The sequence below is a fragment of the Mixophyes fleayi genome, chromosome 7 (genome assembly GCF_038048845.1).
Source record: "Mixophyes fleayi isolate aMixFle1 chromosome 7, aMixFle1.hap1, whole genome shotgun sequence".
Lineage (NCBI taxonomy): Eukaryota > Metazoa > Chordata > Amphibia > Anura > Limnodynastidae > Mixophyes > Mixophyes fleayi.
This window is the reverse complement of record NC_134408.1, coordinates 127,017,717-127,031,161: the sequence shown is the minus strand read 5'-3', so window position 1 is coordinate 127,031,161 and position 13,445 is coordinate 127,017,717. Positions and strand designations below refer to the sequence as shown.

Here is a 13,445-nt window from a genome sequence, read left to right as displayed (position 1 = left end):
ACATGTCCTACCCCAACTATAAATCTGCCATCACATTTTAAATTTACCTCCCCCTCCAACGCAACATGGTTTTGTCAAGTTGTCAAAGTTACTCCTTTATTTGCTTTCCTTTCCTTAATGAATCAGACCCGTAATGGATTATTATGTGTCTGCAAATTCCATTCATACATCTCCAGCAGTACAATGTGCTCCATACTCTTCCACTTCGTGATGGCACTATATATTATCTCTATTTATGCAGCTCCTCTGTCTGTAGCCAGATTAAATACAGTCAGCTATTTTCACCAACATTCATATTTTCAGTGATTTTCCTAGGCAGTGGCTGGTAATAACTCTTGGGAACGGAGATATCTATCCCAGCTTTAAACTTTATCTCTGTGTCGCTGTAATCAGATTGTTACGTTCTGTTATAGCAGATATCAATACTTGATCTTCACGCTTTGAAGCTGGAACAGATGTCAATATTTAGTTACCATAGAAAGCTTTTTTGTATAGCAGCCTAACAAGGTAATGTTATATTTTTAACAGCTAACATTTGAAAACGTTAATCATCAAAGTGAGCACTGAACTAAATATTTTAGGCCTTGTATATTTTCAAGTGATAAGAAAATCAATTTCTGCAAATCTATTGCTCGCACAACCTTAAAGGAGAGCTGTCATGATTGTGAATACCGTTAATTTAAATATAAAACTAACTTATATGTATTCTGTTACAGACAGAGTAGATACTGGAAATGACTTTCGTTATAATTAATGTGAATTGTTAGATATTAATAATCCAGTTGATTACGCATAGTGGAAGCAGGGCCGGATTAAGGGAAGAGAGGCCCTTGGTCTAAGGGCACTGTGAGGGCCCCCCAATGAGGCACCCCCAGCCATGAGGCCCCCCCTCCCGTGAGCTTACCTCCTTCCGTTGTTCCACTCCCTGTAGCACTTACACGGCGCGTAGTAATCTCCTTACTGAGGAGATCTTACAAGATCTCCTCAGTAAGGAGATTACTGCGCGCTACATAAGTCCTACAGTGAGAGCAGGCAGCTAACAGCATAACATTTGTTGTTAGCTGCCTGCCATTCTCCTTGAACAGGTGACAATCGGAGCCGGGGGCAGGGACGCCCCTGACCCGATTAATGTCGGCGGGCCCCCCAGCTGCCCAAGGCCCCTGGGCTGAAGCCCCTTTAGCCCTTTTGTTAATCCGCCTCTGAGTAGAAGCAGTTCTTTTTGAGGCTTAATGGCTATTAGTATACTAGGAACTATCACTAAGACACAAAAGTGTCTGCTTCTACTGTTTGTAAACAATAGGTACTCTAAGGGGGGTATTCAATTGACGGCGGGATCGCCGCAAAGCCCGCGCTCGAAAAATATTACCGTTAATACGGTAATATTGCTCGTAAATACCGTTAATACGGTAATTTAATCGCTGGATTTCGAGCGCGGGCTTTGCGGCGATCCCGCCGTCAATTGAATACCCCCCTTAAAGTGAGAACTATTTTTCAATAAATCTGTACAGTTGTTTCTCTAATGTTATGTAATGACTGTTGCAATGGAATGAGTTTGCCACGTCTACTGACCTACACATGTCCGGCTGTCATTAGCGCTGATTACATATCCTGCTGGACAATAACAAACACCGCCAGATGGAGAAGAATGACACTGATACGAACAGCTCAGAGAGGCACAGTTACTTGTACCTAGGGTAAAATGGTTAAAATGTTTAGCATATTAAATATTTATTCTTAAGGAAATGAAAATTATGCAGATGTCAGTTAATTCTTATTTCATTATAAAAATAAATAAATAATAAGACCACCTTAATAAATATTTCTTATCGCCCCCCGTTTTTTTTCTCCACTTCTGTAGGGTACATCCCCTTTGGACCCCAATGTTTTGCTACTTAACAATTAGTGCTGTTACCTCTACTGGCCAACTTCTGTAATAACCTCTGAGCCCAAGGACAGAGAGCTCTAGATGACTAGAAATGAGAGAGACCTTGGAGAACATCCCCCCATCCATTCATGAGACAGCTGTCATTTCTGCATGTGTCTGTTCTGCCAAGTCTAGGTCAAAAGTTATCATTAATTATAAGCCTTACTGAACTGAGAAAATGACAGAGGTCTCAGTCAAGGAACTCCCATCAGAGAAGTGATGTAAACAGGGTCGGTGCTAGGGTCCTTGGCGCCCTTACAAAATCGGCACCCCCTTCCACCCGGCACACTTACAAAATCGGTGCCCCCCACCCCATGTCTTTTCTTACCTGAACTTGCCTCCTTTCTGCTCCGTCTCCTCCCCTCCACTCACTGACTGTCGGGCGTGACATCATCATCACGGCCCGACAGTGTCAGTGAGTGGAGGGGAGGCGGCGGTGGTGATCAATAGTCCCTTCCCCCTCCCCGTGGATTTATCTGAAGCTGTGCGGTGGCCGTGAAAGTTATGGTCAGCGGTTGCCGTACAGTTTTAAAGTAATTTTCATTCTGTGGCGCCCTCCAGAGCCTGGCGTCCTAGGCAACTGCCTAACCTTGCCTAATGGGAGCGCCGGGCCTGGATGTAACACATCTTAATGTGGACTGAAAATTGTAACTGCCTCTTCTATTCCCCCCCCCCCCAAGCTCAATGAAAGGGGCCCCCTTCCTTCTAGACTACTGAAGTGTTGCTGAATTATTATTCTTCCTTTCATTTGCATACTAGAGCCACTGTCAACAGGAGATGAACAAGATTGAATAAAACAAACATCTGTTGTGCAAAAATCAGACATGAAATATATCAGGGGCGGCATTGCCATGCCCTATAGCAGAGTTAGGGAGAGCGGCTTGCAATTCTTGCTGCTCTTCTGGGCATGTGCAGCGACTTCACTGTGCACACAAAGGTAGCCCACTATGGAACCGGCCCAAGGGGCACATGACCCACTGCCACCCAGTGCAGTTAGACCCTGTGGGAGGCCAATCTAACATTGCCTCGCCCCCATCACCTCCCGGTCCTGTAAAAGCTGCTCCCTCTGCAGTGTCCTGCCACTTCCTGCCACTGGCAGATGTTTAATATTATGTTAAAAGGCATCGTAGCCCATCAAGGCAGTATAAGGAGTGGGTGATGTCAAGAAAAAGCCAAACGCAGCACAAATTCTGCTCAGTCCATCTGAATGTTCATTTATTTAGGCAGCAAATTACTTTTAGTAACTATTAAACATAAAATGAACTTATATAGAGAAAATATAAATGTGCATTAGGCAAAATGTAATTCATGTTTGATATTGTTTTAGAAAGGAGCAGCTTTTACTCAATTCATGTTAATAAGTCCACATTAATACCCAGGGCCAAGCCATGCATATTGATACAGAGCATTGACAGAAATAAAGCTGCAGGTTAATTTACGTGGCACATGTGGTAGCACAGGATGCAACAATAATACATCAAAACAAATGAGACATAAGATGGTTAATAGTTACTTTAATGACATTTTTAATGGGTTGTACAAGAAACATGTCTCTGATAACACAGAAGGTAACAACTCCACAGCAGCTGGAGAAACACATATTGTCATTGCCTGATAAATAAGAGAGAGGTTGGATGAAGCCAGCAGCTAAACAAGGTCTGATCTGACATCTGTTCTGGGATCTTACACTGCTCAGGAGCGTCTACACAAACCCATGTTCCTGCAAAGGCAAACTGTGGATAGCGAAGGGCAAAGCTGACATTGGCCATCTGGCCAGCAATAAATTCAGCTTTATATGCTATGTGCACTTGGACTCTTTGAAAAAGGTAGGCACTTCTTTCTTCCTCAAGTTATGTCCAAGAGAGTGTTAAATAATACAGTGATCCGCGCCTGTGTTTGCTCATAGACTTTTATAAGCAGTTTTTTTCAATCCCATTCAAATAAATGGAGAGGTATTTTAGCAAGGGATTAGGGGGTATATTTGCTAAACTGCGGGTTTGAAAAAGTGGGGACGTTGCCTATAGCAACCAATCAGATTCTAGCTATCATTTTGTAGAATGTACTGAATAAATGATAACTTGAATCTGATTGGTTGCTATAGGCAACATCTCCACTTTTTCAAACCCGCAGTTTAGTAAATATACCCCTAGAAGTCAAATCACTTCATATAGCCTTAAGGTGTGTTCTGCATTGTCTGACATGTCATTAACGGACAATGGGATAACAGTACTTAAAGTGAACCTAAGGTCCAAGATAAATCCACATGGCTTACTGAAGGGTATATTAGTCTACCTGAAGATACAGGTTTTGAAGGTGAAAAATATCATAATTAAATAAATATTAACAAAATGGGTTAGATTTACTAAAACTTCTAAAAAAAATGAAAAGTGGAGGCGTTACCCATAGCAACCAGTAATAATTTATCTATTCTAGAAAATGATAGCTAGAATATGATTGGTTGCTATGGACAACACCACTTTTTTTTCATAGACGTTTTAGAAAATTTAACCCAATATTACAAAATAATAATAAAAAAAATATGTTGGTACAGATGAAGAATACTACCAACAATAAAAAAAATTGTATATAGAAAATGTCACTTACTGCAATTCCTTCCAGCAGTTGCGTTATTTTCGTCTTCTCCAAATCGGCAGTGAACAGTCCCATCACAGACTTTATGTATTGGAATGCACAGCCCGGACGAAGGACAGGGCCACTCCCCGGGGCCACACTCTCTCAAACCACTTTCTAAAAGAAACAGAAAAAATAATGGACGTCTTAGAACTTCTTTACTAGATTATTTATTACCATTGCAGAATTGTGATAACAGTTTCCCTATTGTATTCCAGTCAGTTTTATATAAGCATTGCTGAGTAGATCTGTATTTGATTTTACCGCCACCTACAGTAATTTACTAACTATATATAGATGGAATGATTAAAGTTAAAGCATAGTGGTGGAGGGAATCATTCTCTTGGCTGTATCAATAGTCAGCATAAAAATTCACTAGGAACAAGTGACGTTACCACTGATCCTTCGTGATGTCCCTGGTTTCTGTAGAACTGATTGGCTGCATTCTCTATGATGTCACTAGTTCCCAGAGAATTCATTAGCTGCCTTCTCTGTGATGTCACTAGTTCCTAAAGAATTGATTGGCTGCATTCTCCATGATGTCACTAGTTCCTAGAGAATTCATTAGCTGCCTCCTCTGTGATGTCACTAGTTACTAAAGAATTGATTGGTTGCATTCTCCATGATGTCACTAGTTCCTAGAGAATTCATTAGCTGCCTCCTCTGTGATGTCACTAGTTCCTAAAGAATTGATTGGTTGCATTCTCCATGATGTCACTAGTCCCTAGAGAATTCATTAGCTGCCTCCTCTGTGATGTCACTAGTTCCTAAAGAATTGATTGGTTGCATTCTCCATGATGTCACTAGTTCCTAGAGAATTGATTGGCTGCATTCTCTGTGATGTCACTAGTTCATAGAGAATATACTGGCTGCATTCTCTGTGATGTCACTATTTCCTAGAGAATTGATTGGCTGCATTCTCCATGATGTCACTAGTTCCTAGAGAATTGGTTGGCTGCATTCTCCATGATGTCACTAGTTCCTAGAGAATTGATTGGCTGCATTCTCTGTGATGTCACTAGTTCATAGAGAATATACTGGCTGCATTCTCTGTGATGTCACTATTTCCTAGAGAATTGATTGGCTGCATTCTCCATGATGTCACTAGTTCCTAAAGAATTGATTGGCTACATTCTCCATGATGTCACTAGTTCCTAGAGAATTGACTGTCTGCATTCTCTGTGATGTCACTAGTTCATAGAGAATATACTGGCTGCATTCTCTGTGATGTCACTATTTCCTAGAGAATTGATTGGCTGCATTCTCCATGATGTCACTAGTTCCTAAAGAATTGATTGGCTGCATTCTCCATGATGTCACTAGTTCCTAGAGAATTGACTGTCTGCATTCTCTATGATGTCACCATTTCCTAGAGAATTGATTGGCTGCATTCTCTGTGATGTCACTAGTTCCTAGAGAATTGATTGGCTGCATTCTCCATGATGTGACTAGTTCCTAAAGAATTGATTGGCTGCATTCTCCATGATGTCACTAGTTCCTAGAGAATTGACTGTCTGCATTCTCTATGATGTCACTATTTCCTAGAGAATTGATTGGCTGCATTCTCTGTGATGTCACTAGTTCCTAGAGAATTGATTGGCTGCATTCTCCATGATGTCACTAGTTCCTAAAGAATTGCATTCTCCATGATGTCACTAGTTCCTAAAGAATTGATTGGCTGCATTCTCCATGATGTCACTAGTTCCTAGAGAATTGACTGTCTGCATTCTCTATGATGTCACTATTTCCTAGAGAATTGATTGGCTGCATTCTCTGTGATGTCACTAGTTCCTAGAGAATTAATAGAATGCATCCTAATGAAGACTGGTTCAGCCCATGAAATGTCTGCCTCAACTATGCGCCAGGAAAGAACGGGACAAAACTTACCACACCCAGTTTCATCTGCATTGTCATCACAGTCATCATCCCCATCACAAATCCAACTCTGGTGTATACAGCGACCACTCGGGCAAGTGAAGTAATCTCCCTTACAGGTTGGGTAAGCTAGGGAGCAAAATTATAACATGTTAAACAATTAAACTATACAAAGTGGCTACACGTGTTTCATAAAAATAACAAACAAATGGTTAGAGTTAACCTTACAACAATAAATCATTAAGTGTGAAGTGTGCCAAGGCTAATTTTCAGGAACTGATGTGAATGAACAGACATTCTGGGACTGTACAGAGCTGTGTTATTTGTTGCTGCAACAAGACTGACAATGTGTCAATGTTTTATAAATGTATTTATCAGAACATTCAAAGTTCAGCTCATCAACAAGGGTTTCCTTAGCAATAGCTGCCAATATATTTAGGAGTACATGTTTTTGGTTGCAGAGAATACAGCACATTTTAAAGTATACAAAGTCAGGGCAGATGGGGTGTTGGCAATAGGGCAATTGCCCCCTAGGCCCCTTGTTTCTTCAAAAGAAAACCTACAATAAGTAGGACAAGGTGCTGCTCTAAGCGCATTGTGCAATGTACCATCAGCGAGGAGGATTCAGGAGACGGAATAGGCGTCACTGAGCCTAGCAGTCAGCAGCTGTATACTCATCCCATAATATTCTAAGGGGGCGGGGTGTGCTGCTATAGCATAGCCCACTGGCAAACACTGCCCCCACTCCCCTTTCAATAGAGTTCTGTTGTCATTAAAACTGCTGTCAGTACATATAAATAGAATATATGTGAGGACACATTTTGGAGCAGGTTCCATTTATTGAGAGCAAGTTGCACCATATTTTTTTAATTATTTTTTTTAATAAGGGTACATCCAAATAGACAAATGCTATGCTATGGCTTCTGTTATGCCCGTCAACATCCATACTTGCCAACTCTCCCGGAATGTCCAGGAGACTCCCGAAATTCGGGTCGGTCTCACGGACTCCCGGGAGTGCTGGCAAGTCTCCCGCATCCTGCAATTGCAGGACTAAAATGATGCGATTCGCGGTGAATCGTGCCATTTTGGCCTCGCCCCCACTACAAAACGGCATATTTGACGCGCCTCCTGTCCTCTAAACACGCCCCTCTCCCAGACAGACCTTGCCAAAAGTAGGCAAGTATGATACAAACACATGATGAAGCCTGAATGCAGAACATACAGCATGCAGTATTGTTTTTAAATTTGATAGTATTCCTTCAATTCCTTCCATTAAAACGGTACACTACATTTTACTCTTACAATATGCTCATCCTGTATTTTCCATCCTGTATCTAGATTTGTTTTAATGCACAAAAGTTTTAATATATTCAGGCATATATAAGTAAGGTAACATCATTTATCTGCAGACATGTCCACCTTTTCCATTCTCAGCTAGCACAGCTCCATAAGTCTGTTAATTATCCTCAGCACTGAGGTCCTGTTAGTGAACAACGCCTAATTGATTCATATCTTTCCGCTATTTTAAGTGCTTTTTCGTTTTTAATTGCCCATAATGTCAACTGCATTGTTATTTGCAGTTTAACAAACACATGGATTACTTTTCACGCAGCCTTATTACATTAGTCTGATTGCCATATGAATCAAATTATTTTATCTTATTTAATAGCCCTTTAATTTCTAAGCAAAGCACTACATTTGTCTTAATATCCCCACCCCCCTCCCTCCCACACACACACACACACACACACACACACACACACACACACCCATAAATGAATGTTCCACGGATGAGAAAACTGTCTGGTGGTTTGTAGGAGATTAGTGAATACAATTTGCCACGAGCTGTAACTGTAACAGTAAATCTGGATGTTCCAGAGGTGCACAGTGTAACTTCTCTGATCTGTGATATTCAGCAGTTAGAAGTTATATCAGATATGTGGGCAGTGTGTGCACTTCAAATATGAACATCATCATCACCTATTTATTTATATGGCGCCACTAATTCCGCACGCTGTACAGAGAACTCATTCACATACACAGACCGAGAGAGACTAAGGGCAATTTAATAGCAGCCAATTAACCTACCAGTATGTTTTTGGAGTGTGGGAGGAAACCCAAGCACTCAGAGGAAACCCACGCAAACATGGGGAGAACATACAAACTCCACACAGATAAGGCCATGGTCGGGAATTGAACTCATGACCCCAGTGCTATGAGGCAGAATTGCTAACCACTAAGCCACCGAGTTGCCCACAGTGGAACATTGGATAAATTCTCCCAACCCTAGAAATATAAGGCAGCAACACTATAACATGAGTGTTTGAATGAGCCATCAGCAAGCAATGGTTCCCGATAGTGACAGACTTTTTAGTTGTTGGAAAGCACAAAGGTGTAAGGCTATAACATCATGAAAAAAAAAGTTGTACGTTTAACTATACAGTATGCTTTGCTATATTTAAGCACAAATGAACAGTACTGCAATTTTTTTCATCGCTTCCATCTCCACAGTCATCGTCGTAGTCGCAGATGAAATCTCGAGGGATACATTCTCCGTTCGCACAGTGGAACTGTGTGTTCAGGCATCTCTGTGCTGTGAAGAAATGTCAGTCTATTAGAAGAAAATCCGCAAGCAACAATTGTGTGGACTGGATTGCGAGAATGCAGCCTAGAAACTAGGGACATTGGGGTGGATATTTAAATAAGTAAATATTATGTTTAGTGCGTACAATGGCCGCCTCCCCTGTGTTCATGCAATGGGGCACTTAAAAAGACAACAGATATTTCTCATTACTCCTAGCACATTGCTGAGATCATAAACGTAAAATCAGTGCCTGTCTTGGGAAGGTTAATAATAAATGACAAATGTTAACATACAGTGGTCATACTTACTGCAATTAGCCTCATCTGAAGCATCCCTGCAGTGTACGATTCCATCACACCGTTGACTTGTGTTGAAACAGGCTCCATTGGCACAAGAAAGCTGAATGCACACAGGATATTCTGAAAGCATAATAGGACCAGTCAATCAGAAGTCAAATGAATCGATTTTAGACCAATTTCCATAAACATATCAACAACTTCTTACTTTCTGCAACAGCGTGTTTTCTACATCATCAATCTAACAAGAGTTATAGCCTTTGAGAAATTTACAAATACACATGGATCTTGTCACTATGCACTAACAAGTGTGCATTCAATGAATTTATAGTAGAAAGCTTTGCAAGCACCTCCAGGGTCAATGTCAAGTAATGCTGGGTGTATACAGCAGAGGTGGAGGAATATTGGTATACAAAAACAGGACAAAATATTGCCTTATTGTTTGTGGGTGCTGGTCTACCTTCACTTCAACTTAGGAGTGACTATGTACATATGAACATTGTTCTTTCAAGTATTACACTTGAAAGGCAACTGTCTGGGTTCTAAAGAAATAGGAAAGTAATGACCTAACTTGTACATAGCTGTTGAATTGCTTTTTAACAGTTCTGTGAATCACTATTGGGCTTATAAATCCATGACACAAAATTGTGACGGATAGATATACTTCAAAGCAGTTCTGAAGAACTCCTATGTTACAACGGGCCATGGTAAGCTAAATTAAACATTCAGGTGAGCTAAGGGCCTGATAAGAACTAGCAGGTGCACGATTGGGTGAAATGATCCATAGTTCTATAGGTCACAGGTTAAGTCCGGTCATTCGGGGAATTACATGTTTAATTAAAACATCCTTTCAATCATTCAAAAGACAGGGCACAATCATATGAATTATATAATTGGGAATTATTGTGTGTTGTGCATTTTTCAGGTGTTTAAATTAATTTAAATCTTAGATGGTAATAATCAGTATTACTATAGAAGTAATGAAGCTTATAATAAAAGGTGTTGTCTTCTCAGTTGCTGTCAGATGTCTGACAGATAGGGTCAACGTTACCATTAGGTGAATCTAGGCGGTTGCACAGGGTGCAAATTGTTAGGGGGGCACCTAAAACTCTGAATGAGTGATATGTCATTCATCCAGGGATTTAATACCCTGCGGCGACCCCCACGTGAAGAAGCAGCCATTGACATGAAGGAGAGGCAGCCAGTCAGTGTTAAGCTGAGAATGTGGTGCTTAGCTAAAAAGCGACATTCACAGTTGAGAAGCCGAGGATGCTGCCCCCACCCCCTGCCTGCCAGGGTAAGAAGCAGCATAGGGGCACAGATTTGGGGTGGAGATGGGGTGCGCCTAGGGTGGTCCCGGGGCTTGCACCAGCCCTGCTTACAGGCAGTGGTGGGCTGACAAATTTTAGCCCTGGGGGCAAGATCCACTAGGGGAACGGCCAGGGGGGCAGATGCCCTCCTGCCCCCCCCCCAACCCAGCTTACCCCTGCTAACAGGTATAGGGTTACTAGGATATGAGAATAGTTCAAATACAATACAATACCTATATAATGTGAAGTCCAAGCAGATGTATGAAAGCATTACATTGCACAACAGTGCTATTTCTGGAGAAAATTCATAGCTAAACCCAAGTAAAACTTCTATTTTACCTTCAATGTTCTTTTAGAAGAAATTGATCAATAAAATATAATTTATTCATGTGATTAACAGATATAACTTCAACAAAAATATATTAAGAGATTCCTAAACTTTTAATTTGTATCTACTTCCAATCAGAACACTCCGGGCTAGATTTACTAAGCTGCGGGTTTGAAAAAGTGAAGATGTTGCCTATAGCAACCAATCAGATTCTAGCTTTCATTTATATAGTACCTTCTACAAAATGACAGCTAGAATCTGATTGGTTGCTATAGGCAACATCCCCACTTTTTCAAACCCGCAGCTTAGTAAATCTAGCCCTCCCTGTTTAAAGAAACATACATGAAAAGCCAGACAGCGGGGAAACATGTTGGATGTATAAACTTTGTTTCATATAGAGGTGCCATTAAAGCCATTGCCGCTTTACATTTTCACTGCAAACTCGCCGATTTCCGGCGACTTGCGGTAATCGGCACTTAATACATTTACCCCCAGGGTTTTCCCGGGGCCTCTTATCACTAATCTGTTCTTTCCAGGGACCCAGGTTCTTCCACTAACTAACTAGTCTGTTGCTTCCTGCTTACCATCCTCATCCATACATCATGACACAGCCCCTGTCACATGCAGCCCTGCTCTCACTTACACAATCACATGAGTGAACAGGTCACTGCTTACAAGAAGATCAATATATTTATCAACTTTAGAACTAAGTAAATCCCTGAAAGGTTGAAGATACAATAAGGAGCTTGGACACTGGTCAAATGCATCTTAATAAGGCTTGCAAGCTGCTGTCTATTTACTTCATTACCCATTTAGTAACAAATGGACCCTTTCAGTACATAGATTATATTTTTTTTAATTTAAAGTAGACCTGTCGCAATTTGTAGCAATATGTAATCACCCCAATGAAAACAATCACTACCATTCCTAAGTAGCACTCCCAGATCTCTCCCACCTCAGATTGTGAAGTCACATGTTAATTTAAAATGGGATGCTGTATTTAGAGAACCCTGGGGTCTTCCGCAGTCTCCTTGATGGGAATCAGGGGCCTGATTCATTAAGGATCTTAACTTAAGAAACTTCTTATTTAAGTCTCCTGGATAAAACCATGTTACAATGCAAGGGGTGCAAATTAGTATTCTGTTTTGCACATAAGTTAAATACTGACTGTTTTTTCATGTAGCACACAAATACTTGATAGCTTATTTGTACATTGAAATTTAAATTTGATATGTGTGTGCTACATGAAAAAAAAGTCAGTATTTAACTTATGTGTAAAACAGAAAACCAATTTGCACCCCTTGCATTGTAACATGGTTTAGTCCATGAGACTTAAATAAGAAGTCTTTTAAGTTAAGATCTTTAATGAATCAGGCCCCAGATATGAATAGGGTATATTTCAAGGTGGTGCTGCCCTTTAAGTGAATACACCATAATATAGTAATTGTACGCTCCATATGCACAGTTTCTTTCCCAGAAATCTACTGCAACTTTCATATTACTATATCTTATTATCCCTATCTCTCTAATTCTCTGTTGTTCCTCTACTTTTATTGTCTCTGATAATGCTATTTATCTATAGCTTAATCTATGGATCTCTAACGCTTGTTCACAGTGGACTTTAAAATCGCATCACAAAGCAACAAATATTAAAGCAGAATATGTGGACACGAAACTAATCAAGTCGTTTATTTTTTAACCCATTGCAAGAAGTGTGCATTTATCTTAGGCATTGTCAATGCAAAGAGTGAAATGCCAGGAATGTTATCACAGTGGGAGACTCTAAAGGGGATTTCACATAAAACAGCAGCACACTGTTTGATGTAAAAGACACTTCATCTACTCTAATTAAATGGGTTATAGCTACATTATTACTCAGATGTTTATCGTAGTCTGCATGGGTAGTTTTTCCTTCACGCTAATCCCATTAGCTGCAAAATGGACTGTGGTTTAAAAAAGAAAAACCCTTGTCCAATTTTATGACAAGTCCAAGAGCCGACCCGAGTTACTTAATATTGGGAGAATTTTTCAGTTGACTGGACATTTAAATAATGTACCATAGTGAGAGGAAAACTTGAGTTCTTATCTCCGGCGCACATAAGATCCGCTTGCTGAACTATCCAAGACGGGATCACAAGGCCAGGAATGGTGTGTACCACTCCAGGAGATCTCTTTACTTTAAACCACCAATAGGATCTTAGAACTCAAACTTTTTTTTTTACTTACTTGGGGACGGTTTCCTCCGCTGAATTGAAAGCCTTTGAAGTTAATCCAAGAGATACAGTTTTGGTTTTTTTACTCTTCTGTTTTCTGTAAAGTTATTTGGATGGGGAATTGTGGAAGTGCTGAATTCAGTAATAAGAGTAATAAGACTCTATTGAAAATACTCAGCGTGAACCTGATACCTGTGTTTATTCAGAGCTTCTCTGAAGGAATAGTTGGGGATTTACTATGCTGATTTTCAAACGCTTAAAGAAAGGAGAACATCTTTTAAATT

The 13,445-nt window shown here is 40.4% G+C and overlaps 1 protein-coding gene across 3 annotated transcripts in view; it reads right to left on the bottom strand.

The window, feature by feature from the left end:
• Nucleotides 1-13,445, bottom strand: part of LRP2 (LDL receptor related protein 2) — a 183,613-nt gene that overhangs the window by 127,979 nt on the left and 42,189 nt on the right. For all 3 annotated transcript variants that reach the window (XR_012678304.1, XR_012678305.1, XM_075180703.1), the window contains exons 5-9: nucleotides 9,323-9,433; nucleotides 8,910-9,023; nucleotides 6,443-6,559; nucleotides 4,529-4,672; nucleotides 1,570-1,689 (exon numbers count right to left, since the gene is read on the bottom strand). Coding sequence is in view for 1 of the 3 variants with exons in the window: in XM_075180703.1 (XP_075036804.1) it covers nucleotides 1,570-1,689; nucleotides 4,529-4,672; nucleotides 6,443-6,559; nucleotides 8,910-9,023; nucleotides 9,323-9,433 (606 nt within the window). In the remaining 2 variants the exon portion in view is untranslated. The remainder of the gene's footprint in view (nucleotides 1-1,569; nucleotides 1,690-4,528; nucleotides 4,673-6,442; nucleotides 6,560-8,909; nucleotides 9,024-9,322; nucleotides 9,434-13,445) is intronic.